The following is a 26,061-nucleotide window of genomic DNA, read 5'->3' as shown; positions in this document are numbered from 1 at the left end:
AAGCTATGTTTCAGGATGTAGGAGGAGCAAGTGGGACTACATAAGATGACCAGAGTATAAGGAAGAGTGGGCCATACCCATACAGACACACAGAAGGCAGAGACAGGGGAGTTATGAATTCAAGACCAGTTCAGGATACATAGAAAGACCCTGTGTCAAGGAGGGGGGAGGCTGGGGTGAAGGTCACCGGTAGAGTACTTGCCTACCTTGGGCAAGGTTGTGAGTTCAATTCCCAGCAAAACACACACACACAAACACGCACACACACACACACACTCACAAACACACACACACACACACACACACACACACACACACACACACGTGTGTAGGGGGGGACTTGGACCAGAGCTCACGCACATGCACAGCTTAAATACCCTCCCACCCTGTGATGCCCTCCCACCCTGTAACACTGTACAGCGTTCCCCTTAGCCCACGGGTATCAGCATCAGACCCAGTATAAGGTCCAGTTGCTGAGGTTCTCCGGGCATCCGGGGGCCAATCCTAGTTAAGCTGTTCACTGCCTCAGGTGCTTGTGAATGTGAATGACATCAATGACAACGTGCCCACTTTTCCTCGGGACTATGAAGGACCATTTGATGTCACTGAGGGCCAGCCAGGGCCTAGAGTATGGACGTTCCTGGCCCACGACCGGGACTCCGGTCCCAATGGGCAGGTGGAGTACAGTGTTGTGGATGGAGACCCCCTGGGTAAGTAGGGCCTGTGCTGGGTGGTGTGGTGGGCATGACCCAGGGACCTCTCTTCACCTGCTTAGGACTGAGGTGAGGGAGGTCTCCATACAGTCCGTCTACCACGTGACCTTGCCCTCTATGGACCTCAGGCCCCACATGCCTTTATCACAGAAGCATGGAAAGAATGCCATGGCATCTGAGACATGGGCTGGTAGTCTTGAAGGGCCATAGCTCTCTCTAGACATAGGCAGGAAACATCCATCTTCTACTGGGAAAAGTCTTCAATGGAAGAAGGCAAGCATCCTTACCATGTGTACTTCAGGACCCCAGGACCTAGGTTATACATTTGGGCTCCATTGAGCATCTCAGTGTCACCCAACAAAAGCCAACACAGTTGCCCATGGTGGCCCATGCTTTTAATTCCAGCACACAGGAGATAGAGGTGGGTGGATCTGTATGAGTTCAAGGCCAGTTATGGCTACATAGTGTGGTCCTGTCTTTAAAAAGTAAAAAGCCGGCCAGGCGCAGTGACGCACACTTTTAATCCCAGCACTCGGGAGGCAGAGGCAGGCAGATCTCTGTGAGTTCGAGGCCAGCCTAGTCTACAAAGTGAGTCCAGGACAGCCAAGGCTAACACAGAGAGACTCTGTCTCAAACAACAACAACAACAACAAAAAGGCAAAAATCCTACACAGCCTACATGGCTACTAACCTGGCTTGAGGCTAAGGCTACGAAAGCTGGAACAGGAATTTCAAGGGTTTAAGGAACCCATCAAAATATACCCTTGGGAAAGGGGGGCCTTCAAAAGGCTATAATGGGCAAGTGGCAGGGACTGTGACAGCCACTAGTCACCTACATAGGCTCTGGGGTGCCAGGTCTCCCCATTCTTTTTCTTTCTTTCTTTCTTTCCTTTTTTTCCAAGGCAGGGTTCTCTGTGTAGCCCAGGTTGTCCTGGACTCGCTTTGTAGACCAGGCTGGCCTCGAACTCACATGGATCCACCTGCCTCTGCCTCTGTCTCCCAAGTGCTGGGATTAAAGGCCACCACGCCTGGCCTGTGCCTCCCCACTCTTAAGAACAAAAGCAGACATCAAATACTCGTAAAATACAATGATCATTCCATGACAATTCATAAAGACCTACTATGTGCTGGTCATGTGCCAATGGACACATAAGAAATTAGCGAAGAGGACAGACGAGGCATAGGTATGCAGAGAGAGCAGGAAACACAAGGTCCTGAGGTCCAGGTGTGCCCGGGAGGATAATGGAATCGCAAAAAAGGCCCTGTGTCTGCTGTGAGCGTGAGCAAGAGATGGAAGAGATGGTGCCATCAAGAAGTCTTGGTATTTCCAGAGTGAGGTGGACACCATGGTGCTTTGAGCAAGGGAGCCCCCGACCTGACTCCTCTCAAATTCATCTTGGAAACTGAAAAGTAAACAAAAACTCTGACTCAAACCTTTTCTTCAACAACAGATAAAGGGACACACCCAGGCCATGCAGCATCAAGGTCACTGCAGCCTGATCCTGCTGGGCCTGCTCCCTGTCCTCAGTCACCTCCCCAGTGCTCACATGACCTGTCTGCTTCCATCCCTTCATCCAAAGTGTCCCAAACACAGAAACCACAGGGAAGTCCTTAAAACCTTGGTCAAGTCATGTCCCTCCCATGATCAAAGACCCCCAACACCAGGTGTCCACCATAAAATGCTGAGTCTTTCTTTTTGTTTGTTTTGGTTTTTGGTTTTCGAGACAGGGTTTCTCTGTGTAACCCTGGCTGTCCTGGACTTGCTTTGTAAACCAGGCTGGCCTAGAACTCACAGAGATCCATCTGCCTCTGCCTCCCGAGCACCACCACTCCCACTCCTGGCTAATGTTGAGTCCTTTTAAATGGCTCTCAAAACCAGACAGAAATCATCTCTTCTGCCTCATTCTCTTACTCAGACTTCCACTAGACACAGTATTTCTGCAATGCCTTGAGCCTATCAGGGATGCTCAGACCTCAGGCCCTTTGCACTCACTGGCAATCCCCAGCAGTTCTTGTGGAACAAGAAGAGCAAGGGGAACATGCGATCCCTACATGAGCTTTGACCACCTCTCTTGCCTCCTTCTTGGGACCTCCCAGCTCCCATTTTGGCCGAGGACTCCTGGGATCCCTTCCTTGTGACCCCTCGGTCCCACAGGAGAGCACCTGGGCTCCCTTTTAGGATGCCCACTCCCATATCAAGGGTTGTTTTGTACCAGCCCAACCTTGGGTAGGTGGGGAAAGACTCCGCCTATGAGCCCATTTTACAGATGGAATAATCAAGGCAAGGCTTGGGAAGAAGAATCAGGCTGTAGGCCAGGCACAACTGGATAGAAGGTTGTGACCTCCTGGCCCCGGGTGTGGAAGGTGGGAGGATCAGGCATTCTGGTTAGGGCAAGTTGCTGAGGAGAGTAATATATCACTGTGCGGCAGGGAGACATTTGCCTGCACATAGCAGGGTGTCAACAGGGCTGGGAAACCCCCAAGAAAGGGAATCCCCATGCTTTGGAGGCCTTGGAGCCCAGGACACAGGAAATCCTGCTTCTCCAACTTCCTCACCCCTAAGCAGGGAGGGGCCAAGAGCTTAGGGAGCCTGGGAGCGGAAGAGCTGGCTGGGGAAATCCCAGCTGCAGGTGGGCATTGGGCTGTTGTGGCAGAAGCTGGGCACCAAGGTGTGTCCTGGGAGACAAACAACAAAAGCTACCAGGGTGCCTGGGCCTCTGTCTTTGCAAAGCGTCTGTGCTTTGGGCCTGAGCCCCAAGTACCAAGAGGAACAAAAAAAAAAAGAAAGAAAGAAAGAAAGAAAAGAAAAGCCAAGTGGGGGTTCATAGCCATATTCTAGCACTCAGGAGGCTGAGGCAGGAGGATTGCCACAAATCCAGGCTATGGCATAAGTCCCCGTCTCAAGAAAAAGGGGAAGTGGGGTAACTTTCTCCCCAGCTCAGTTCCTGAAAGAATGTGCAGAGGTGAAGTGACCCCTTCCTCACGTTGAGAGCCCCAGCCCCTTCTCTGTCCTCCACAAAGGCTTCTCCAGCTCCCTTCATCCCTCCCATCCCCATCCTCTCTCCCTCCCCTCAAGCTTCTACCCTGTCAGCCCTGAGGGGTGTTTATCTAGGAAGCCTCTGAACCCCAGGGGATTCAAACCTCAGTTCTGTCGTTAGCACACTGGAAGTGTAGAGGACATGGTTCTCTGGCTCCTAGCTTCGTTTTCCTTAGCACATGAGCCACTGTGTGTGAGCCTGAGGTCCTTGCTTTAGACGCTTGCACTTGTGTCAGCGTGACACTGGTGTTGGACACTCGGCAGGGTCCGGAGGCGATCTGAGCCTCAGGGGAAAGAAAGCACAGGCCTAGAAGACTCACATTCCTGAGTTCCAGCTGGGGCTCCAGTCAGGGCCTTACTAGGCTCTCCCATCCTGCTATCCTTCTACCAGGAGCTCACAGTAGTGCCCCTGCTTTATGGCAGATGTGGCCCTAATACTCAGTCTTTTCTCACAAGATTTCCTACCTGGGCAGTCATATTTGCCAGTGGTGGGGGCTGAGGAGGCTAGAAACAGCAGGCTGAGATCTCGCTCACCCCAGTGATTCCAGGCTCTTATCTCTATCAGACAAGGAACTCAGATGAAACAAAGGAATCAGGACAGGTTTTCTCCTGTGTGTGTGGTGTATGGTGTGTGTGTATGTGTGTGTTGTGAGTGTGTGTTGTGTGTGTATGTGTATATGTGTGTAGTGTGTGGTGTGTGTATATGGAATGTGTGGTTTGTGTGTAGGGTGTGTGTGGTGTGTTTGGTGTGTGTATGTGTGTGTGTGGTGTGAATGTGTGTTGTGTTGTGTATTGTGTGGTATGTATGCGTTTGTGTGTGTGCACATGTTCATATGCACGCAGAAACCTGCAGCTGATGTCAGGAGTCATCCTCCAGCACGCTTCCACCTTACTTATTGAGGCAGGGTCTCTCAGTCAAACCCAGAACTTGCTGAGATGGTAGCCAGTTTCTGCTTGGGATCTCCTGTCTCTGCCTTCTGAGGCTGGAGTTACAGGTGGGACCACATGACCTCCTGGCCTTTCCCATGCATTGCTGGGGATCTGAATTCTGTTCCTCATGCTTGCGTGGCAAGTGCGTCACTTCTAGGGAAAGGCAGACATGCCAGGCTGCTGCTGTTACAAGTACAAAGCAAAAGAAAGCCACAGTCCTATCCTTTGGTCACAGTGGTGGTGGCCAGCCTAGACGGTTGCATGACACTCTGCTGCTGCAGTGACATGGCCCAGTGGTTGCCTCAGCCTTCAGATACCGTGCAGCCCACCTAGTACTTTTTTTTTTCCCCTGCCTGTCCACAACACACTTTCCAATGTGCCTAATGCCTTTCTTAGTAAGTTTCTAACCTCAAGTGGTCAGGAAGAGTGTGTTATATAGGAAGGAGCCCATAAGTCAGGGGTGATGGCGCATTCGGGGAATCCCAACACTTGGGATGTGGAGGTATAAGGATCAGGAGTTCAGGGGCAGCCTGGGCTACATGAAACCGCCTCAAAACAGACAAAACCAAAGATATCCCATCTCTACTTTCCAACACAATTTGGATCATCCTCTTGCTAGTGCAAGGCCCAGGAGGGAAGCTGATTGGTCAGGAAGCATACACATGTGAGTATCAGGACCACTCTGCTGTTGGACCCATGAAGAGCCCTGGGGGACATGTGCCTCCACTGCTGCCCCTGGCCTTCATGAGGAAGGCTGGTTGGAGGAAAGGAGCTCTTAGTCGGGACGAGCTAACACCTATTCTGGTGGCCCCCAGGGGAGTTTGTCATCTCTCCAGTGGAGGGTGTGCTGAGGGTCCGAAAGGACATAGAGCTGGACCGGGAGACCATTGCCTTCTACAACCTGACCATCTGTGCCCGGGACAGGGGGGTGCCGCCGCTCAGCTCCACGGTGAGTCCAGCCCAGCTCCACAGCATCCCTTAATGTAGCTTGAATGCCTGCAAACACTGTCATGCTTGGCCTAGAGAAACCAGAGGTGAAGTGGGGTAGGGGGTTTGGAGGAGTGGCAGGGTCGCCTTTAATCCCAGCACTTAGGCAGATCTCTGAGTTTGAGGTCAGCCTGGTCTACAGAGTGAGTTCCAGGACAGCCAAGGCTGCACAGAAAAATCCTGTCTCAAAAAATCAGAGAGGGAGAGAGAGAGACAGAGACAGAGACAGAGACAGAGAGAGACAGAGAAAGAGAGACAGGGAGAGACAGAGAGAGACAGAGAGAGAAACCAGAGATGCCTCTCGAACTTAGCCTTGGAGATCTTGCCTCTCTAGGACACTCCCCTCATAATACTCCTTCAGGAGGCTGTCTTTGCTGCCAGACCTCTGCCCCTGATCCAGACCTGTCACTTTCTCCCTCTGCTATTCCCCTCCCCTTCCATTTGGCTTGTTGTCTTCCTTCTTCCTCCTCTTCCTCCACAACCTTCCCTTCCCAATGTCCTCACTACCTTTGCTCTGTTTGTCCCCTCCTCCTCCTCTTTGGTCACACCCACCTGTGGCTTGTCCTCCCCATCCCCAGATGCTGGTGGGAATCCGCGTACTGGACATCAATGACAATGACCCAGTGCTGTTGAATCTTCCCATGAACGTCACCATCAGTGAGAACAGCCCTGTCTCCAGCTTCGTCGCCCATGTCCTGGCCAGTGATGCTGACAGCGGCTGCAATGCGCTCCTCACCTTCAACATCACCGCAGGCAACAGAGAGCGGGCCTTCTTCATCAATGCCACGGTAGGTTCAGATCTGTCCAAGGCTCCCAAGTTCCTCCTACCAGAGGCACATTGAGGGGCTCCCGGGTTCCAGACTGGGGCCAAGACTTCTTTGTGACAGTGAAGAAACTGGACCCCGGAGCCCAAACAGCAGCAGTTCTAACGTTAATAGGGAATCTGTGAATGGTAGCACACCTAGCTCCTGGCCAGCCTTTGGGAGGTTGAACAGGAGAATTACTGTGAGTTCAAGGTTAGGCTGGAATTCAAAAAGCAAGCGTAAGCTGGGTGCAGTGTTGTACCTATAATTCTAACACTTGAGAAACAGCAGCAGGGAGATTAGTTCAAGGTCCTCCTGCTACCATAATGAGTTCAAAGTCAGTCTGACCCTTGTCTAGAAAAATAAAATAAAGCCAGGTGTGGTGGCACACACCTTTAATCCCAGCACTTGGGAGGCAGAGGCAGGCAGATTGATGTGAGTTCGAGGCCGTCCTGATCTACGAAGCAAGTCCAGGACAGTCAAAGTTACACAGAGAAACCCTGTCTCAAATAAATAAATAAATAAATAAATAAATATAAAATAAAAGCAATGAAATGGAAAATCTGCTCAAAATAAATCAGCTCCTAGAGCCAGAACAGGTTGTAGGAATTCCAGGCAGCAGAGGTGCTCCATCAGCATCGATCAAACAACTGAAGGGAGGCTTTAGAAGCAACTGAATTGGCTGCAGCTCCTTCAATCAGCCAGCCATTTGGTTGTAGGTGCATTAGTTAGCACCGGAGAGGGCCTCCTGAGTCAGCCATGGCCCAGCTGCCCTGATCCAAGGCTGCTGACATGGATTGTGGTGCACAGTGCAGGAACCCAGTTCCAGTTAGTAGCCCACTTTGGTTTTGTTTGAACAGCTGCTTTCTAGTGCCCACGAAACAACACCCCCAAACATGGCCCCCCAAGGCTTCTCCTGGGCACACATGAACCCGAAACTGTAAGATGGTTTGAGCCATACTGAAGTGCACCTGAGTTTCTCCCCTGGCCTCTTAGAGTGTCTGTAGACTGTTGACACCCAGGGTCCTCCGAGGTGTCCCCCTCTTTTGGGGTTGGTGAGAACTTGAAGTCACTGACTTACCCTCACCCTGGAAAGATCCTGGTGGCTTCCTTTGACCCTTGTCTCTTAGGCACTTTGGGGAAGCTACTCCCAGCAACCTAGGAACTGCAGGCAGAGCATGAATGACTTGGGGGGCATGGGGGAGGGGCCTGCTCATCTAACCAGCCAGGCACATCCCAGACAGGAATCGTCACTGTCAACCGGCCCCTGGACCGAGAGCGCATCCCAGAGTACAGGCTGACAGTCTCTGTAAAGGACAACCCAGAGAACCCACGCATAGCCAGGAAGGTAAGGCTGCAAGAGACTGGGGTTGGGTGGGGTGAAAGCAGGAGAGAGGGTCGGAGGAGGTGAGAGGGAGAAGGAGGGAGGCTGGGGGAGGGCAGGCCAGTGTGTGTGTCAGAGTGAGAGTGAGTATGCGCGCCTCCCTTGGTGAGGGGGTTCAGCCCGCCACAGGCTTAGAAACACACATAGGCCTCAGATTTCAGTTCTATTCACAGCGATATGCTTGAGCCAATTCATTTTTTCCCCCAGTCTCCCTTTTCTCTCCCACAAAGTTGTTATCACTAAGTCAATACCCAGCCTGCCCCAGGGCCAACAACTCAGGGGACTCCTGATGACACTTCTTCAGCTAACCACAGATAGGTGTGCACGTTATCAGACTCAGACCTGCATTTGAAGGTCCTGAAGCGGGGAGGTGGGCTTCAGTTGTCAAATGTGCATGCTTTTTACTGAAAGGCGGTGGGCGCTGACAGTCCCTTTTAGATTGGAGTTGCTCTGTTCATACCACCCCTAGTGCTGGGGTAGGGTCCTGTGCCTGTTTCCTCAGCTCTGCTCCTGACTAGCTAAGTGGCTCTGTTGGCACACTGCTTCCTCAGTGCCTCAGTTTCCCCTTCTGGACTATGGACTGGAGCACTAGCAATTTATCAGTTGCTATACCTGTGAGGAAAATAGCATCCTCACTTCCTTCTCTCTCTCTCTCTCTCTCTCTCTCTCTCTCTCTCTCTCTCTCTCTCTCTCTCTCTCTCTCTCTCTCTCTCTCTCTCTCTCGTTTGTTTTTGCTTTTCGAAGCAGGGTTTCTCTGTGTAGCCTTGGCTGTCCTGGACTCGCTTTGTAGACCAGGCTGGCCTCGAACTCACAGAGATCCTCCTCCTGTCTCTACCTCCCTCAGTGATGGGCTTACAGGCGTGCGCCACCGTGCCTGGCTGCCCCCTCATCCTTTTCATCATGAAGGATACAGATCTTGTGAAAGCCGTATCTGTTGAGACGGTCATGTGATTTCTGGCTCTCTGTTCATTTATGTGATGAATGGCATTTGTTAGTGAATGTTTGGTGAACCATCACTGGAATGAAATCAACTTGAGCGTGCTGATCACTTTGATGCGTCTTTTATTTAGGCTTGCAAGTGTTTTGTTGAGAATCATTGCTTCTATGTTCAACGAGGAGATTGATTTGCAGTTTGTTGTTGAACAGGGTTCCCTTTTGGCCCAGAAAGCAGTCCTGGTGGCAGTCGTCTCAGGATTCCTTTTCTTATATGTTTCCTACTGTAAATTCTATACATTTCACAGAGGTGCTGAAGGTTGATCTGCCATGTCCACAGTGTCTGTGGCAGTGGTGGTAATTGTGTCAGCTGTGGTAAGGGGAGTTGGATGAGCCAATGAACAAGTGGACCATGAGGACAGGAGAATCAGCTGGCAGAGTGATAAAATATTCCTGTTCCCTTTGTTTCCCTAAATATGAGGAGTCTCTTGTCCATTGTGGCTTCTAAGGTGCCGTCTTACCCAGAATTCCATCGTGGGGCTTTGAGGCAAAGGTTATGCCCTCTGCCTCCTCACCGTAGTGGCACAGAGTCGTATTCAGGGGCTCCAGAAGGATGCATGGCCTGACATGCAGCTTTGTGTGAGAGCATGGCTGATCTTGGACCAACAGTAATCAGGTGTGATGGTCTAAAACCCAGGACTCACTTTCCGGACTAAAATCCTCCATCCTCAGGCGAGAGAAGTAGCCCTCTCACCCACACTGGCCCGCAACCACACAGCATTCCCTTAAAAGAGTTAACATTCTTGTTAATCAGAAAGGAAAATGGAGACAGGCCAATCATGGGATAGTCTCTTGCCACGATCACCTAGTGAGCAGGCAGCAGAGGAGGCACTTGAACTCTTGATCCCTGCTTTCGGCTTTTCAATCCCCCATTTCTGAATATGATCCCTTCAATAGCACAGCGTACTTCTTAGGGTTTCCATTGCTGTGAAGACACACCATGGCCAAGGCAACTCTTATAAAGGAAACATTTCATTGGGGCTGGCTCACAACTCAGAGGTTTAGTCCATTATCGTCATGGCAGGAAGCATGGCAGCGTGCAGGTAGATGTAGTGATGGAGGAACTGAGAGTTCTGCATCTTGACCTAAAGGCAGCCAGGAGGAGACCAGCTTCCACAAGCAGCCAAGAGGAGGCTCTCCCACACTGGATAGAGCTTGACCACTAGGAGACCCCCAAAGCTCACCTCCACAGTGACACACTTCCTCCAACAAGGCCACACCTCCTAATAGTGCCACTCCCTGTGAGCCAAACATGCAAACACATGAGTCTATGGCGGCCAAGCCTATTCAAACCACCAGACAGCCCTCTCCTTGTTCTGCCCACCACAGGATTTTGACTTACTGCTTGTCTCTCTGGCTGATGAGAATGACAATCACCCCCTCTTCACCGAGGGCACGTACCAGGCAGAGGTGATGGAGAACTCTCCCGCCGGTAGGTGCTGGGTCCACCCAGGGCTTCCTACCATACAGGTAGACACCACTGGGGCCTTGGGTGCTGAGGATGTGCTGTGTGTGTGCCTGGTGGCACAGCTGCATATAGAACCCAGCGGGTACAGAAGGGTGCCAGAGGGGAGGGGGCAGCTCCAAGGCTTGGGGGATGGGCTAGGACTGCTAAGAGGCCACAGGTCTGTTTGCGAGAGATAAAAGTAGTCATTGATATTGATCACCCTTGGGTGATCCAGAAGCAGCCCCACTGTCCCCAAGGAGAGGAATTCAAGGTGAAAAGAGTGGCCAGGACAGAGACAAACCCATCACCCTGCTCCTCAGCACTGTAGGGTAGAAATCCTGGGATCTGCCATCAGAATGTGGCTCAAGGGTCCTGGTTAGTCAGCATAGCCCTTACCCCTTATTCACAGAACTAGTTAACTTTGTCTCTCTTTGATGACTCCAGGAGGTCCCCTCACCCTTCTGTCTACCTCTATCCCAAGTCCCCGGACCTTGATTTTCGAATCAGAAAGAGGTTAAGTGACATAGTACTGTCTCTCCGGGTCGATGTCCCCTCTGTGTGGACTTGACTTTTAAATCTGCTGGTATGCACATTTGTGCATTCACCAGCACAAGGCCACATCAGGGCTTATGTGTGAGTTACATGTGTATGCAGATACATGTAGGCATGTGGGTGGCCCTATGATGTACTCATGGCAAGTGCACCTATGAACAGAGACAGCCAGGGCCACAAACGGGCATAATACACATGAATGTGCTCTGTGTGCATAAAATCACTACCACGTGAACTCAGGCACACACTATGTGTGTGTGTATAGAGCATGTACAGCCCTTATAATAGAGGATGTCTACATACATATGGACAGACAAGACCCACATATGGAGGGGATTCTAGGGACTCCCCTAGATCCTCCAGTGGAGTGGCCAGCCTCAAAGGCTGCTGGGAAGCAGGCATGCTCCAGGCAGGCCAGAGGGGCTTGCTCACTGCTCTTGTGTTTTCTCCCCAGCAGAGCTTTGAGGCCGCTCGCTCCCAGGCATCTGTGTTCAGTCTGCCAAGGCTGCCGCAGGCCCAGCCCAGGGCCTCCCTACCCACTCCTTGTCCATCTCCCCTCCTCCCCCCTCTCATCCATCATCAGCCATGGTCATGGGGACACAACAGGGAGGGGGAGGGAGGGAGGGAACCATGCTGGCCTGTGGTGACTCCTCTCCTCTGGCTCAGGGACACCTCTCACGGTGCTCAATGGGCCTATCCTGGCCCTGGATGCTGACGAGGATGTGTATGCCATAGTCACTTATAAGCTGCTGGGTGTCCACAGTGACCTCTTTGATATCGACAACAGCACAGGTGAGAGCTCTGCTGAAGCCTACAAGTCAACTCGGGTGTGAGACTGGCCCATTCTTGGGGTCTAGGGCCAGTGGGTCGATTTTGAGAGGTCGAATGATGCTTTCATGGGGATCACATATCAGATATTCTGCATGTCAGATATTTACAGTATGACTCATAACAGTAGTAATATTACAGTTTTAAAGTAGCAATGGGGAGCTGGAGAGATGGCTCAGAGGTTAAGGGCACTGCCTGCTCTTCCAACAGGTCCTGAGTTCAATTCCCAGCAACCACATGGTGGCTCGCAACCATCTATAAAGTGATCTGATGCCCTCTTCTGGGCGTGTAGGTGGTCATGCAGGTAGAGCACTGTATACATAATAAATAAATCTTTAAAAAAAAAAAAAAAGAAAAAAGAAAGTAGCAATGATAATAACTTTATGATTGGGGGTCACCACAGCATGAGGAACTATATTAAAGGATAACAGAATTAGGGAGGTTGAGAACCACTGGTCTAGGGCTCCTCCTTACTGTAGGTCTAGATTCTTATGGAACTCCGCTACCTGCAACCCCCAGACCACATTGCAACTAGATTAGAGAGTCTCAGTGTGAGGACCCTAAAAGAAAAGAAGAGGCAACTTTAAGGACTTCTTGTTTCATAAACTCTCAGCCCAAGCAAATAGCTCCCATCCTTTCCCAGCATGCCCTGTGTCCTGGCCAGGAACAGACCCTGACCAGCCAGAAATAGACAAAGTAGTGTTCCTTTCCTCACAGCAGACCAGCAGCTTCCCAGAGCCATGTCACAACAGTTTGGTCAAGACAGGAGACCATTCTGGTGACAGGGACATCTAGGAAGCATGTGTCTCCGTGGAGCAGGTCAGTCCTCTGCCCTGGTCATTCACAGCAGGACAAGACTCCTGAGAATTGCAGAGGCCACCAAAGAGGGCCATGGGTGCAAGCATGGGTGCTCCCTAGATGTAGGTAACTGAGCCTTCAGGAAGTAAAGTCAGTGTGTCTTTCTTCTCTGTCCCTTCTCCGGTGGATCTTGTCCTATTTGTCTACTGTGTCCTGCACGCTGTACATCTCCCTGACTGGTGTCACTGGGCACCAGGCGTAGTGACTGTGAGGTCTGGGGTCGTCATTGACCGGGAGGCCTTCTCACCCCCCTTCCTGGAGTTGCTGCTGCTGGCTGAAGATATTGGACTGCTGAACAGTACAGCCCATCTTTGGGTCACTATCCTGGACGACAATGACAACTGGCCCACCTTCAGTCCTGCTGCTTACACTGTCCACCTACTGGAGAACTGCCCACCAGGTAACAAGGGTCACGCTCGACTGCTGCACCACCAGGAGCAGCTGATAGGTAGAGGGGTGGGGGTTAGAAGCACTGATGGACACAGAATTCTCTTCAGGGAAAAGAGTGGGAGAGAGTCAGGAGAACTGGAAATTCCATCTCAAAAGTCTTGGCGTGCTGTAATGAACAAGTACACTCCATCCGTGTTCCTATATAGGACATCTACTTAGTATAACTATTGTGTTGTTGAGATAGGTTCTTAATACCATAGCCCAGGATATCCTGAAATGTAGCCCAGGCTGACCACAAACTCACTATATAACCTAGGCTGTTCTTGAGCTCACAGTATCCTCCTGCCTCAGCCCCTCAAGAGCTAGGTTTACAAGTGGGAAGACATGGTGATGCTCATCTAAGCCTGACTGTCTTGTAACTCAGCATAGATTCAGGATCATTCTCATTAGAACCCAGTTTAATGGAGGTAGGGGGGTGAGTTTGGTTCTAAAGGTTACCTAGAAGGATTAGAACGTTCTGAAACATAAGGTCACCACTGTGGTGTGTGCTGGCAAGACTGTGGTAAGGAGAGGCCTCTTTTGCATCATCAAAAAAGGGCCTTAGGCTGTGATCCAGGGATAAGAGTACCTGCTGTGTAAACATGAGGATCTGAGTTCAAATCCCACACCCACAAACAACGCTAGGCATAGCTGTGGGTACACCTACGAGGAATGGAGACAGGAGGATCTCTGGGGCTTCCTAGGTACCAGCCTTACTCCAGGTTCAGTGAGAGACCCTCTGTAAAAGGAAGAAGGCAGAAATTGATGGAAGAAGATGCCTGGCATCCTTCTCTGGCCCCTGTGTGCACGGACAAGTACATTTACATGCACATGTACACATACACCACACACAATGACCAAAAAGTCCTGACGGATCTTTCTAGAAGAGGCCCAAATGCTCACCTGCTCCTTGATTCCTTCCCACAGGATTCTCAGTCCTTCAAGTCACAGCCACGGATGAGGACAGTGGCCTCAATGGAGAGCTGGTGTACCGAATAGAAGCTGGGGCTCAGGACCGCTTCCTCATCCACCCAGTCACGGGACTCATCCGTGTTGGCAACGTAACCATTGACAGGGAAGAGCAAGACTCCTACAGGTTGACGGTGGTGGCCACCGACCGGGGCACTGTTCCCTTGTCAGGCACAGCCATTGTCACTATCCTGATTGATGACATCAATGACTCCCGCCCTGAGTTCCTCAACCCCATCCAGACAGTGAGCGTGCTGGAATCAGCAGAGCCAGGCACCGTCATTGCCAATGTCACTGCTATCGACCTTGACCTCAATCCCAAGCTAGAGTACCATATCATCAGCATCGTGGCCAAGGATGACACGGACCGCCTGGTGCCCGACCAGGAAGATGCCTTTGCTGTGAATATCAATACAGGTAGGAGGGCGGCTGCTCTCTACCACCCTCTCCTGACCCCTCCCCCCAAGAATCCTTGTTCCCTCCCTCTCTCCCTTCTTCCCCCACCTTCTTTCTCTTTCTCTGCCATTCTCTTTGTGCTCTTTTCCTCTACGATGTGTATCCACCCCTCTTCCTGCCCTTGCTCCTCTGCTGCCCCCTCTCACCTCTGCCACCCACCTTCTCTTGACAAGCTGCTCAGCCCTTTCCGGCTCCTTCACCCTACAGTGTTGCAGCAGCGCCCGTCTCCCCCACATTCATGCTGGCATTGGGTATCACAGAGTTTTAATGTTTATAACATAAATGGAAAACAGTGTAATTCACATTGTTATAATACATGTTTCCTTAATAAGGAGATTTGGCCAGACACCTTTGATTTGGTGCATACTGGCATTTAAACATTCTGTAAATTATATCTGTGCCCTTATGTCTTCTTTCAGTATCATAAAAACAGAACCCTGGTTTTATCTTTCATGGGGTATCCTGCTTGCTGTAATTTTGACAGTTTACTGTTTGTCCAACAGTTAAGAGGTTTTGGTCCTCTGTGGAGGCAGGGAGGGGCATGACTCTTACATGGAGTATCATAAAAATTAGCAGGGCAAGTGGGGTGTGGTGGCACATGCCTGTAATTCTAGCACTTGGGGGATCACTGTGAGTTTGAGGCCAGCCTGGTCTACAAAGTGAGTCCAGGATAGCCAAGGCTACACAGAGAGATAACCCTGTCTCAAACAAAAAAAAAAAAAAAAAAGCAAAAAGCCTGGCAATGACCAAATGCTAAAAATCATTACTATTGAGAGAGATGGGTTGAGGCAACATGAGCGTCCATGAATGATAGATGACTGGTAGACATCAGTACTGTCGTATCATAGTGTGGAGACTTTGGGATTCTCACATTGCTGTGGAGTCCAGATCAGGATCCCATCAGACAACAGTCATACACAGAGTGCATTGATTAGACCGCAGGCCCTACCAGCATAGAGGGTGAAAAGCTGTGAGTACACACCATGGGACATTAAACACCAGTCAGCTACTGGCTGGCCACACAGCAATGGGAGGGAGGGAGGGCTGTATTCAGATTAGGAGCTTGCTGGAAACGGGAAGAAACAGAGTGAGATACACACCACAGCAGCAGCTGCAGAACTGTGCAGGAGTAAATGGGTCTCAGGGATACTTTTGTTTCTCTTGAGATGGGGACTCAGGAAGAGCAGCCCGGCCTCAAACTTGTAACATGGCCAAAAGTGACCTTGAACCTCTGGTCCTCTTCCCTTCTGTACAAAGAATAGGGGAGGGAGAGAGGGGCAAACCCAGGCCCTCCTGCATGCTGAGCCACTACTCCACAACTGAGCTACATCCTTGGCCGCGGCACATGCATGCACGCCATAGGAACACTCTGACTGAGAGGAGAGGCATAAAACCAGAGTAGGATTAATCTCGTCAGCATTTGTGGCCTAAAAGAGAAGAACAAATAACCCAGGAGCCCTGGAAGAAGCTGGTGGAATGGTGAACCAGCCTTGGCTAAATCAAAGAGGTCCCCAGCTAGTCAGTCAGGACCACGGAGAGCCACTCCACCTTGGCTTCCCCAGATAGAGTGTCTCCCCAACTTTTCTCTTCCTTGTCTCCTCTATCCACCCCCCCCCCTGCTGTCTCCCACTGATTCTTTCTCTCTCTGTTTTTTCTTTCCAGTGTCTTCTCTGTCCACCTTCCTCGTGGCCCCCAGCCCCCTTGCTCGGCTTTCCTACCCTTTCTTCCCAGATCCTTGGACCCTGTCCGCTCCAGCTGGGTTCTCACCCCATTTCCTTCCCCTCTTCCTCTTCTCCCCATCCTAGCCCCTCTTTCCCTAGCCAGCTCTGACTCCCACCGCTACCTACCCACCCACCCATGCCCTTCCCCAGCCCTCCTGGCTGCACCTGGAACTAACCAATGTTAACCCTCTCTTTCTCCCTCACGGCTGGCAGGCCTACAGGTTTGAGCTCTGTTCTGTCACTTCCCACCTCATCTCCTCCCTGCTTCACCCCCATTGCCTTCTTCCATGCCTCACACCCCACCCTTCCTGCACTGGGGGGCCGGCCCAGGCCATGCCCAGCCTTTGCAGACTGAACGCAGCTGCCCTCTCCCCAACCTCGCTCCTCAGCCCGGGGGACTGGGAGCGAGAGTAGGAAGAGGAGGAGGAGGAGGAGGCGGCCACCCAGGGTAAGTGATCACCCATGGCTGGGACCTGTGGAGGACAGCAACCCAGCAGGGCATCTGCCAGGGGGAAGGATGTCCTAAGACCTGTACCTAAGAGGGAGAAGGAGGTCTTGGTCTAAGGCCAATGAGGGGGACACCAGGAGGAGCCACACAGGCCCCAGCAGATTGGCCAATAGGTCTATCCAGCAAAACTCCAACTCCTGGAGAGTTTCCCTCTGGTTTATGGAGCTGCTCCGGGGTTACGAGGGAAGAAAGGGAGCCTATTGTCACCAACATAGACTGATATTTCTGCCTTGTAATCAGCTCCATGTCACATGTTGCTTAGTCAGGACAAAGGTGCACACCTGGGAGCTCCAGCCTGTCTCTCCAGGGTTCTTGCCCCATGGCGGGTTCCAGCTGCCACGGGGTCTTCCTGGAATAAGCATTTGTAAAATTGTGACATTGAACCTAAACTATATCATTTTAATTTTTTTTTTTCCTGGTACTGAGTATTGACAAGGCCTTTTCTAGGTATGCAAGGTGAGGGCTCCGTCACTAAACTGAATTCCCAGTCCCACTTTTTAAATTTTATCTTTTTTTTTAAAGATTTATTTATTTATTATGCATATAAATATCATTATAGATGGTTGTGAGCCAACATGTGGTTGCTGGGAATTGAACTCATGACCTTTGGAAGAGCAGTCAGTGCTCTTAACCTCTGAGCCATCTCTCCAGCCCTATCTTATTTTATTAAGACAAGATCTCACTTCAGATCTTGCCACCCTCCTGTTTCGTTTTTCAAAAAACTAATGATGCAATTTCTTAATTTCAATTTGTCTTGTTATTTTTATTGTATGTGTACTGGTGTTTTGCCTGCATGATGTACGTTTATGCACCATGTGCATGCAGGACCCATGAAGGCCAGAAGAGGATATTGAATCACCCGAAACTGGCGTTAACACATGGTTGTGAGCCGCCACGTGGATGCTGGGAATAGAACCAGAACCTCCAGAAGAGCAGCCAGTGCTCTTAGCCACGAAGGCAGCTCTCCAGGCCCTTAGTTCACTCTTTGGAGTAGCTGGGATTACAGGCATATACACCATCGTGCTTGGTTTAGTATTTGAGATGAGGTCTTACTCTGTAGCCCAGGCTGGCCTCAAACTCCCCAGCCTCCTGCCTCAGCCTCCCACGACTGGGATTGCAGATGTGTGCTCCTGGGGCTGCCTCACCTCAGCCATTTTTAGTGTATTCTTCAGTAGTCCAGAGGACATTTCACTTTCTTGTGGAATACAAGCATGCTGTGTTGTTGTTGTTGTTGTCGTCGTTGTTTGTATCGGCCAGGCAAAAGTTGTGTTGATAGAATCTCATTTAATTTTTCTGATTCCTGGGAGCCCCTGAAGTGGTGCTATAATCCCTCCCCCTTTTGTAAATGAGGAAACACTGGTTGGACAGCTTGCCCAAGGTCACCAGCTTGCCCAAGGTCACCAGCTTGCCCAAGGTCACCAGCTTGCCCAAGGTCACCAGTATTGGCTGAAAGGCAGAAAGATAGGCTCCAGCTTATACCCGTGGCTATGGGCTATTCTAGATGCCAGTCTCAGGGTCCATCAAGGCCCTCTATCATGGTGAGGGTATGGTGGGGCAGGCTCTCTGGGAAGCCCAGATGTCAGGGGGTTCCCCTCCAGCTGAATCTGACTTGGTCTCACCCACAGGGTCTGTGATGGTGAAGTCCTCCCTGAACCGTGAGCTGGTTGCTACCTATGAGGTCACACTCTCGGTGATTGACAATGCCAGCGACCTCCCAGAACACTCTGTCAGTGTGCCAAATGGTAAGATTCCCTGTGCTGGCATCTCTTATTGGTCACTCAGAGCCATTTGAGGGCTAGGATGGGCCAGGAGGTAGCACAGGCCTGGCCCTAAGGAAGGAATTCCAGGACTTAGCGGCCAGCACTACCGAGAGTCGGACTACCTTTGAGACTCAGGGTGACTGTGACCCTAAATGTGTGAGGTCTGTATCCTTAGACTCTGAGGTGGGAGGAGAATCAGGAGAACTGGGAAGGGCGTCAGAGAGTAATAATAGAACCCAGGGTGTGGCCAGCACAGGAGATAGGAACTGTCCCTCTGATAATGATCTGAGAGGTAACCATGGGGTCAGGACAGGAAGCAATGAGCAAAAGAACGGACCTCAAGGTGGCAGACCAAGGGAGGAGGGGAGTTCAGGCTCAATGATAGAGAAGGGGGCAAGTGGTATATTTTCCTAGGCCATGAGCTGGGAAGCTATTATGGGCTGGATTGCTCAGGCTAGGCAGAGGGGGCAGTGGAAAGAGCGTAGGGATGGGGCAGTCTCAGTGGCTCCTGCCAGAGGACAAGGACAGTTAGTTGTTGGGGTGGCCTGGGCTTGGCAGACACTGGCTGCTTATCTTCACAGCCCAGAGCTCAAGTTTTTTTTTTTTAGAGAGAAGCACTCGTTTGTCTCTTGTTTATCTCTGGTGACCTGAGGTTTCAAGGTCACAGGCCCAGGCTTCTTTATGCGGAGGAGAGACCACTCAGAGGGGCTAGAGGCAGCTGGATCAGAGGAATGGTCTGAGACCATCATCATCCTAGCTCTCAAAGTTTGTTGGGAAGCTGTGGCCCCTGCAGGACCAAGGGCTCCATCAGAGCCATCCGGCCCATTGGTAGAATACAAGTCCCTCCTCTTATGGAAAAGTGATGACCTGAGCAGAGGGAAAGGCCGCAGGTTACAGTCTGAGAGTTGGGACAGGTTCTTAGCTGAAATTTTTATGTAGGTTCTTAGGATCAGACTTGGGTCCTCTGATTTGATCCTAAGAACCCACCGAAAAATCCCAGGCACAGCAAGGTATCCCTGTAATCCCATAGCTAGGGAGGTGGGGACAGGCAGATCCCTCTTCAGACCAGTAAGTTCAGCCTACTCGGTTTGTTCCAAGCAAGTGACAGACCTGAGGAAGAGCATCTCTGCCCTACACACACACACACACACACACAACATACACACACATGTGTACTTGCACACACACATGCAGCTATACACACACACACCTGCACACACATGCACCTGCACACACACACACGTGAGAACATGAACATCACATACACATGCACCTGCACACACATGCATGTGTAGGCACGCACACACATACACACACATACACACACGTGTGAACATGAACATCACATACACATAAAATAAAATAGTGGGAGGTATTGCCCTCTTCTGAGCCTAGAACCCCTAGGCTCTGAGGGGGAAGGAAGACCAGTGGAGCTCAGTGAGGGGCAGCAGGCATCAGGGTGGGACACTGGTGCCCATCCCTGATATTCACTCTTATTTGCACCCCAGCCAAGCTCACAGTCAACATCTTGGACGTCAATGACAACACACCCCAGTTCAAACCCTTTGGGATCACCTACTACACAGAGCGAGTCCTGGAGGGGGCCACTCCAGGCACTACACTCATTGCTGTGGCAGCAGTTGACCCTGACAAGGGCCTCAATGGACTGATCACCTACACCCTGTTGGACCTCACACCCCCAGGCTATGTCCAGCTTGAAGACTCTTCAGCAGGTATGTGGCAGATCTCCACGTATAGCCATGTATATCTGTGTATACCCATGCCTGTTAGCCCCTGTGGGACTGTGGCTCACTTATCAATATCTAGTTGGAGCCTCCCCTCCCCCAATCCCCTCACCCCGCCCCTGCCTTTTGGTGGCCTGGATGAGATTCAACGTGGTTGACATGCCAGTCATTTTCCGATGCTTCCAGCAAAGGATAGAAGTTTCTAGTCCTGGCTGAGATGGAAGTTCACAGATACCTGTGGGAACCCTAGTGAGCCCCACTACCATTTCTTTCTTTTTTTTTTTTTTTTGTTTTTTGTTTTTTGTTTTTCGAGACCAGGTCTCTCTGTGTGGCCTTGGCTGTCCTGAACTCACTTTGTAGACCAGGCTGGCCTCAAACTCACAGCAATCCGCCTGCCTCTGACTCCCAAGTGCTGGGATTAAAGGCGTGCGCCACTACGCCTGGCTCCCACTACCACTTCTACCACCTAAGTTCCTGTGAGCACATACCCTTGGGAGGAGGGTGTTAGACAGGGAGGTGTCTCAGGATACCCTGAGGTCATTAATATTCATTCCAGGGAGTCCAGGAAGCTATCTTAATCTCTTCATTGAGGAGGACAACTGATGGCAGTCCTCCTCAGCTTCAGCCCTGCCATGGCTGGTGCTACCTACCCTCTTTCCCTGTCAAGGCCCCTCCCCCCTCAGTGCCCCAGGTCCTTCTCAAAATGTAGCGAGCCCAGGAGGAAGAAGGGGTCACACCTCAACAGCAGGTGCCTCTGTGTCTTAGGGAAGGTCATTGCCAACCGGACGGTAGACTATGAAGAGGTACACTGGCTTAACTTCACAGTGAGAGCCTCAGACAATGGCTCGCCACCACGGGCAGCTGAGATCCCTGTGTACCTGGAAATTGTTGACGTTAATGACAACAACCCCATCTTTGACCAGCCCTCCTACCAGGTAGGTGGCCAGAGCAACATGGGGGTCAGGACACGCACCTATTCCTTGGGGTCTTTGCTGTGTCTTCCACTCCCACTCACCCCCCCCACAAAGTCCCCTGGAATGCTGACAGCAGGAACAGCTTGTTGCTCTGGGGCCTCACTGCATGAGGGGATTCCTGGGCAGGACCTAGGCTCCAGGGTGGCCTGACTTCTCTCTCCTCTTCTCCCTCCCCACACGCTTTGTCCCCCTCCCCCTCTCTCTAGGAGGCTGTTTTTGAGGATGTAGCTGTGGGCACAGTCATCCTGCGGGTCACTGCTACTGATGCCGACTCCGGCAACTTCGCCCTCATCGAGTACAGCCTGGGGGATGGAGAGGGCAAGTTCGCCATCCACCCCAACACTGTAAGCACACAGCAGAGGGCCTGGCCCTGGGAGTGGGAAAACCTAGATTCCTGGTCTGGAAAGCCACCAAAACCATCCCAGGCATCTCCACTTCTGAGTCCTGTCACATCTGTAGACTTCAGGCTTCTTTAGCTAAGTTAGCAAAGTATCCCAAGGGTTGTTAAGACTGTTGCCCCTGGCTGGGCATGGTGACACACACCTTTAATCCCAGCACTTGGGAGGCAAAGGCAGGCAGATTGCTGTGAGTTCGAGGTCAGCCTGGTCTACAAAGTGAGTCCAGGACAGCCAAGGCTACACAGAGAAATCCTGTCTCTAAAAATACACCCTTTTGTGAGAGTAGAAATTCAGAGGAAAAGATGGAATGGCAGTTCAAGTGTCTGCTCATTAGCCCAGAGGCTTTTGCCAATGTGAGGAGGCAAGCCTTGCAAAGGGCAAGAGTGGTCAGCAGGGCCTTCCCCAGTTTCTGGAACTAATGGAGCACTCAGGGGATGGTGTCTAGCATTAAGAACAACGACTGGTCCAGGTGTGGTGGCGCACGCCTTTAAGCCTAGCACTTGGGAGGCAGAGGCAGGCAGATCATCGTGAGTTCAAGGCCAGCCTGGTCTACAAAGTGAGTCCAGGACAGCCAGGGCTACACAGAGAAACCCTGTCTCTAAAAACCACAAAGAAAAGAAAAGAAAAAGTAGTGACTATGATCAGAATACATCCTCTATGCCAGGCCCTGGTCAGGCACTTGACTCCAGCCTATGGGCTAGTGACTCCATCGCAGATAGAATAGGGTGGTAAGGGCAGGAAGAGGAGCAGAATGGGGACACTGCAGAGACTAGTGCTTTGCTTCAGAGCTTTAATGCGGACGCTAATCATGTCTGGCCATAGTAGATGCTCAGTGAACATGTCAAATTGATGCATCACCTGAAACCCTCCTCCCCCAACTAGGGTGACATCTACGTGCTGTCCTCTCTGGACCGGGAGAAGAAGGACCACTACATCCTAACTGCCTTGGCCAAAGACAACCCCGGGGATGTGGCCAGTAACCGTCGAGAGAACTCGGTACAGGTGAGGGTCACCAGCCTGGGCCCAGGGCAGGAGGCAGCAAGCCAAGTCCATAGGGAATGACTGTTCCAAGTGAGCCACTAGGCCCCTCAGATGTGCTGGCAGGAAAGAAGGGAGGTTGGCTGCTGGGTTTCCAGGGCTGTGGCTTCAAGAGGCAGAAGCTGTTTGGGAGAAATCTCTCATTCCCTACTGCTGCGTGAACAGCCAAGTACACTGGGACGTGACCCAGGTGACACCTGGTTACCTTCACAACCCAGCATCTCAAGGTGTCCAGCAAAACAGTACGGCAACAGAAACTAACTATAAATGAGCCATCTTCATTTGTGGCTTTGTTTTTATTTATATTTTCAGCTTTTGAGATAGAATCTCGCTATGTGCCTTATGCTGGCCTCATACTAGAGGCCTTCCTGCCTCAGCCTTGGAGACGGTACAATTTGGGGTTCCAGGGTATCCCAGGATAGCTTCAAACTCTTTGTAACTGAGGGTGACTTTGAACTCCTTATCCTCCTGCCTCTACCTCCAAAGTGCAGGGATTATAGCATATACAACCATGCCTGGTGTATAGAGTGCTGGAAATTGAGCCTAGAGTCTCATGCATGCTGGCTACAAAGAGACCAACTTCACCAACTGAGCTACCTTCCAGCCTAAGATCCTGTCTGAAAAAAATAAATAAACAAAGCAGCTGTGGTGCACACCTGTAATCCCAGCACTTTGGGTGACAGAGGCAGGTGATTCTCTGTGAGTTTGAGGCCAACCTAGTCTACAAAGTACATCAGTGTAGCTAAGGCTACACAGAGAAATCCTGTCTCGAAAAACCAATATATATATTATGGGTGTGGGCATGAGCCTTTAACCCCACCATCTGAGTGGCAGGAGGATCCCTGTGAGTTCGAGGCCAACTTGGTCTACATAGCAGTTTCCAGGACAGCCCATAAAGACCCTGTCTCAAAACATAAACTAGGTAAATGACAGTACCTTTCACGGAGTGTGGGCGGTTGGGGGGGCGGGGCCTGTCCCTCCTCTACTCTACTTTGCTCTTGTGTAGCAGGGTTTTCTTTTTTACAGTTTTTTTTTTTTTTTTTTTTTTTTTTTTTTTGAGACAAGGTTTCTCTGTGTAACAGTCCTGGCTATCCTGGACTCACTTTGTAGAGCAGGCCAACCTCGAACTCACCGAGATCCGCCTATCTCTGCCTCCCGTGTGCTGGGATTAAAGGCCTACACCACCACCCCGGTGGCGGGGTTTTCTGAGGTAGCCGCTCTCATAGTTTTGACTGTCTTGTGATCTCCCCAGGTGGTTATCCGGGTGCTTGATGTCAATGACTGCCGGCCTCAGTTCTCCAAACCACAGTTCAGCACGAGTGTATACGAAAATGAACCAGCGGGCACCTCGGTTATCACCATGCTGGCCACTGACCAGGACGAGGGCTCCAATGGGCAGCTGACCTACTCTCTCGAGGGCCCTGGAATGGGTATATGGCCTTCCCTGGCTGCCCAGGGGTGCTTAGAATGTGGGGAGAGGCAGGCTGCCATGTCTACAGACCTGGGCCAGGGGGAGGAGGAAAAGGAGGGCACAGGAAGGCTGTCTCACCCACGCCATCCCCTTGCTCTCTCCCGCTGGCAGAGGCTTTCTCTGTGGACATGGAATCGGGTCTGGTGACCACACAGCGGCCACTGCAGTCCTACGAGAGGTTCAACCTAACTGTAGTGGCCACAGATGGTGGGGAGCCCCCACTCTGGGGCACCACCATGCTCCTGGTGGAAGTTATTGATGTCAATGACAACCGCCCCGTCTTTGTGCGCCCACCTAATGGCACCGTTCTGCACATCAGAGAGGTAACCCTGACCCTGGGGCCCACTGCCTGCCGGCACTCAGTTCCCACATCCAGCCCGCTGCCTCATCCCGCATTCATCACCTCGCAGAGTAAAAGGCCCCCATTGTGAGATCGTGGAAACTGAGGCCAGGCAAGCGAGAGCAGATTTGCCACACAGAAAAGACCTTGAGCATTGGCTAGTCCTGTGGGCAGTGCTAAGAAAAGATCTAGGTTCAAGTGTGACTCTTTGGCCACCCCAGCCAAATGACCTTGAGCAAGTGACTTGTCTGAGATTTGCTTTCCTCTGCAAATGGGACTAGTAATAGCACACACATCACTTCTTGTCCACAAACCAAGGAGTATCTGGTCTCCTGCCACTCACTTCCTCCCATACACAGTTCAAAATGAGCACAAGGCCATTTCTTGTCTGCTGACTTTGCTGATGCCAAAATGCCCTCTCCTGCCTTGGTCTAACTGGCCATCCAGTCAGGGGGTTGCCCTGGCTTCTGCTCTTCCCTTCTACCCTAAGGCCCCGGTCATCCTGGTGGTATAGTTGGGATATCTCTGGCCTGTCTTTTGCCTCATAAACTCAAGCAAGTCTCGCCCCTCAGAACATTAGTGCTGACACCATCTTGTCATTGTCTCCTTCTTGAGGTCCTGTAGGAGAAATGATCCCATAAGTAAGCTCTGGGAAACACTGGGCCTGGTGTCACACCAACACGGATACGTTGGTCCTTTTTGCTTTGCCCACTAGGGAGCTCACAGTGGCCTGACTCCCTCCAAAGACCCTGAAGAGACTTGGTGTACACACTTTGCCCACAGCTTCCATCTTATGTCAACTGGACCCTAATTTTTAAAATTATTCGATCTCATTATAATTTGCATATGATTCTTGTCAACCACTTCAAAATCTTTTTTTGTGAAAAGAAATATGGGACATAAATTAATTATAATCTAATTCTTTTCCACATCAAAGGCTTCATTTGCTATGTTTTCCCTTCAAGGACTCTGGATTTGGGGAGATCTATGTCTCCTGAACAACCAGCATTTATAAAGTAATTACCTGTCACCCACTTTTCATTAATTAGATAACTGGCATTTGGACCTTTTACTTGTTGTGAACAATGAGCAAACAATGAAGCCAGGATGAGCTGAGAGTTTTCCGTCAAAGAAACGCATTCTTACAGGGAAGGCAGGCACTCGAGGCTTCGAGAAGTGAAGGCCTTAGCTGAGGGGGCAAGGGATGAGATCGGCAGGGCCTGGCTCTGGGACTTTTTTCATGCCCAGGTGCCCCCTTCCCACAGGAGATCCCGCTGCGTTCCAACGTGTATGAGGTCTACGCCACTGACAAGGATGAAGGCCTCAACGGGGCAGTGCGCTACAGCTTCCTGAAGACCGCAGGCAACCGTGACTGGGAATATTTCACCATCGACCCAGTTAGCGGCCTCATCCAGACTGCTCAGCGCCTGGACCGTGAGCAGCAGGCAGTGTACAGTGTAAGGGGCGGGCCTGGGTGAGGCTGTGTAGATGGCTCCTGGGCTACCTCTGGGGCACTTGTTGGCTCGAGTTTCCCCTAGAGCCTTAAGCCAACTTCTGGCCCCATCTTTCTCCTCTGACTGAACAACTTCCACTCTAGCTCATCTTGGTGGCCAGCGACCTGGGCCAGCCAGTGCCGTATGAGACGATGCAGCCACTGCAGGTGGCCCTGGAGGACATCGATGACAACGAGCCCCTCTTCGTGAGGCCTCCTGTGAGCTCA

At 51.2% G+C, this 26,061-nt stretch overlaps 1 protein-coding gene across 1 annotated transcript in view; it reads left to right on the top strand.

The window, feature by feature from the left end:
• The window catches only part of Cdh23 (cadherin related 23), a 373,665-nt gene that overhangs the window by 338,173 nt on the left and 9,431 nt on the right, over window positions 1-26,061 (top strand). Inside the window, exons 38-54 of the mRNA XM_051152488.1 lie at window positions 530-710; window positions 5,496-5,629; window positions 6,246-6,455; window positions 7,711-7,818; window positions 10,177-10,279; window positions 11,513-11,638; window positions 12,729-12,932; window positions 13,889-14,347; window positions 18,241-18,357; window positions 19,884-20,108; window positions 20,886-21,055; window positions 21,301-21,438; window positions 22,375-22,494; window positions 23,783-23,960; window positions 24,113-24,324; window positions 25,607-25,798; window positions 25,939-26,052. Of these exons, the coding sequence (XP_051008445.1) occupies window positions 530-710; window positions 5,496-5,629; window positions 6,246-6,455; window positions 7,711-7,818; window positions 10,177-10,279; window positions 11,513-11,638; window positions 12,729-12,932; window positions 13,889-14,347; window positions 18,241-18,357; window positions 19,884-20,108; window positions 20,886-21,055; window positions 21,301-21,438; window positions 22,375-22,494; window positions 23,783-23,960; window positions 24,113-24,324; window positions 25,607-25,798; window positions 25,939-26,052 (2,991 nt within the window). The remainder of the gene's footprint in view (window positions 1-529; window positions 711-5,495; window positions 5,630-6,245; window positions 6,456-7,710; window positions 7,819-10,176; window positions 10,280-11,512; window positions 11,639-12,728; window positions 12,933-13,888; window positions 14,348-18,240; window positions 18,358-19,883; window positions 20,109-20,885; window positions 21,056-21,300; window positions 21,439-22,374; window positions 22,495-23,782; window positions 23,961-24,112; window positions 24,325-25,606; window positions 25,799-25,938; window positions 26,053-26,061) is intronic.

The sequence above is a fragment of the Acomys russatus genome, chromosome 11 (assembly GCF_903995435.1).
Source record: "Acomys russatus chromosome 11, mAcoRus1.1, whole genome shotgun sequence".
Classification (NCBI taxonomy): Eukaryota; Metazoa; Chordata; class Mammalia; order Rodentia; family Muridae; genus Acomys; species Acomys russatus.
The sequence above is the reverse complement of the archived record's forward strand: the minus strand, read 5'-3'. Positions and strand labels throughout refer to the sequence as shown.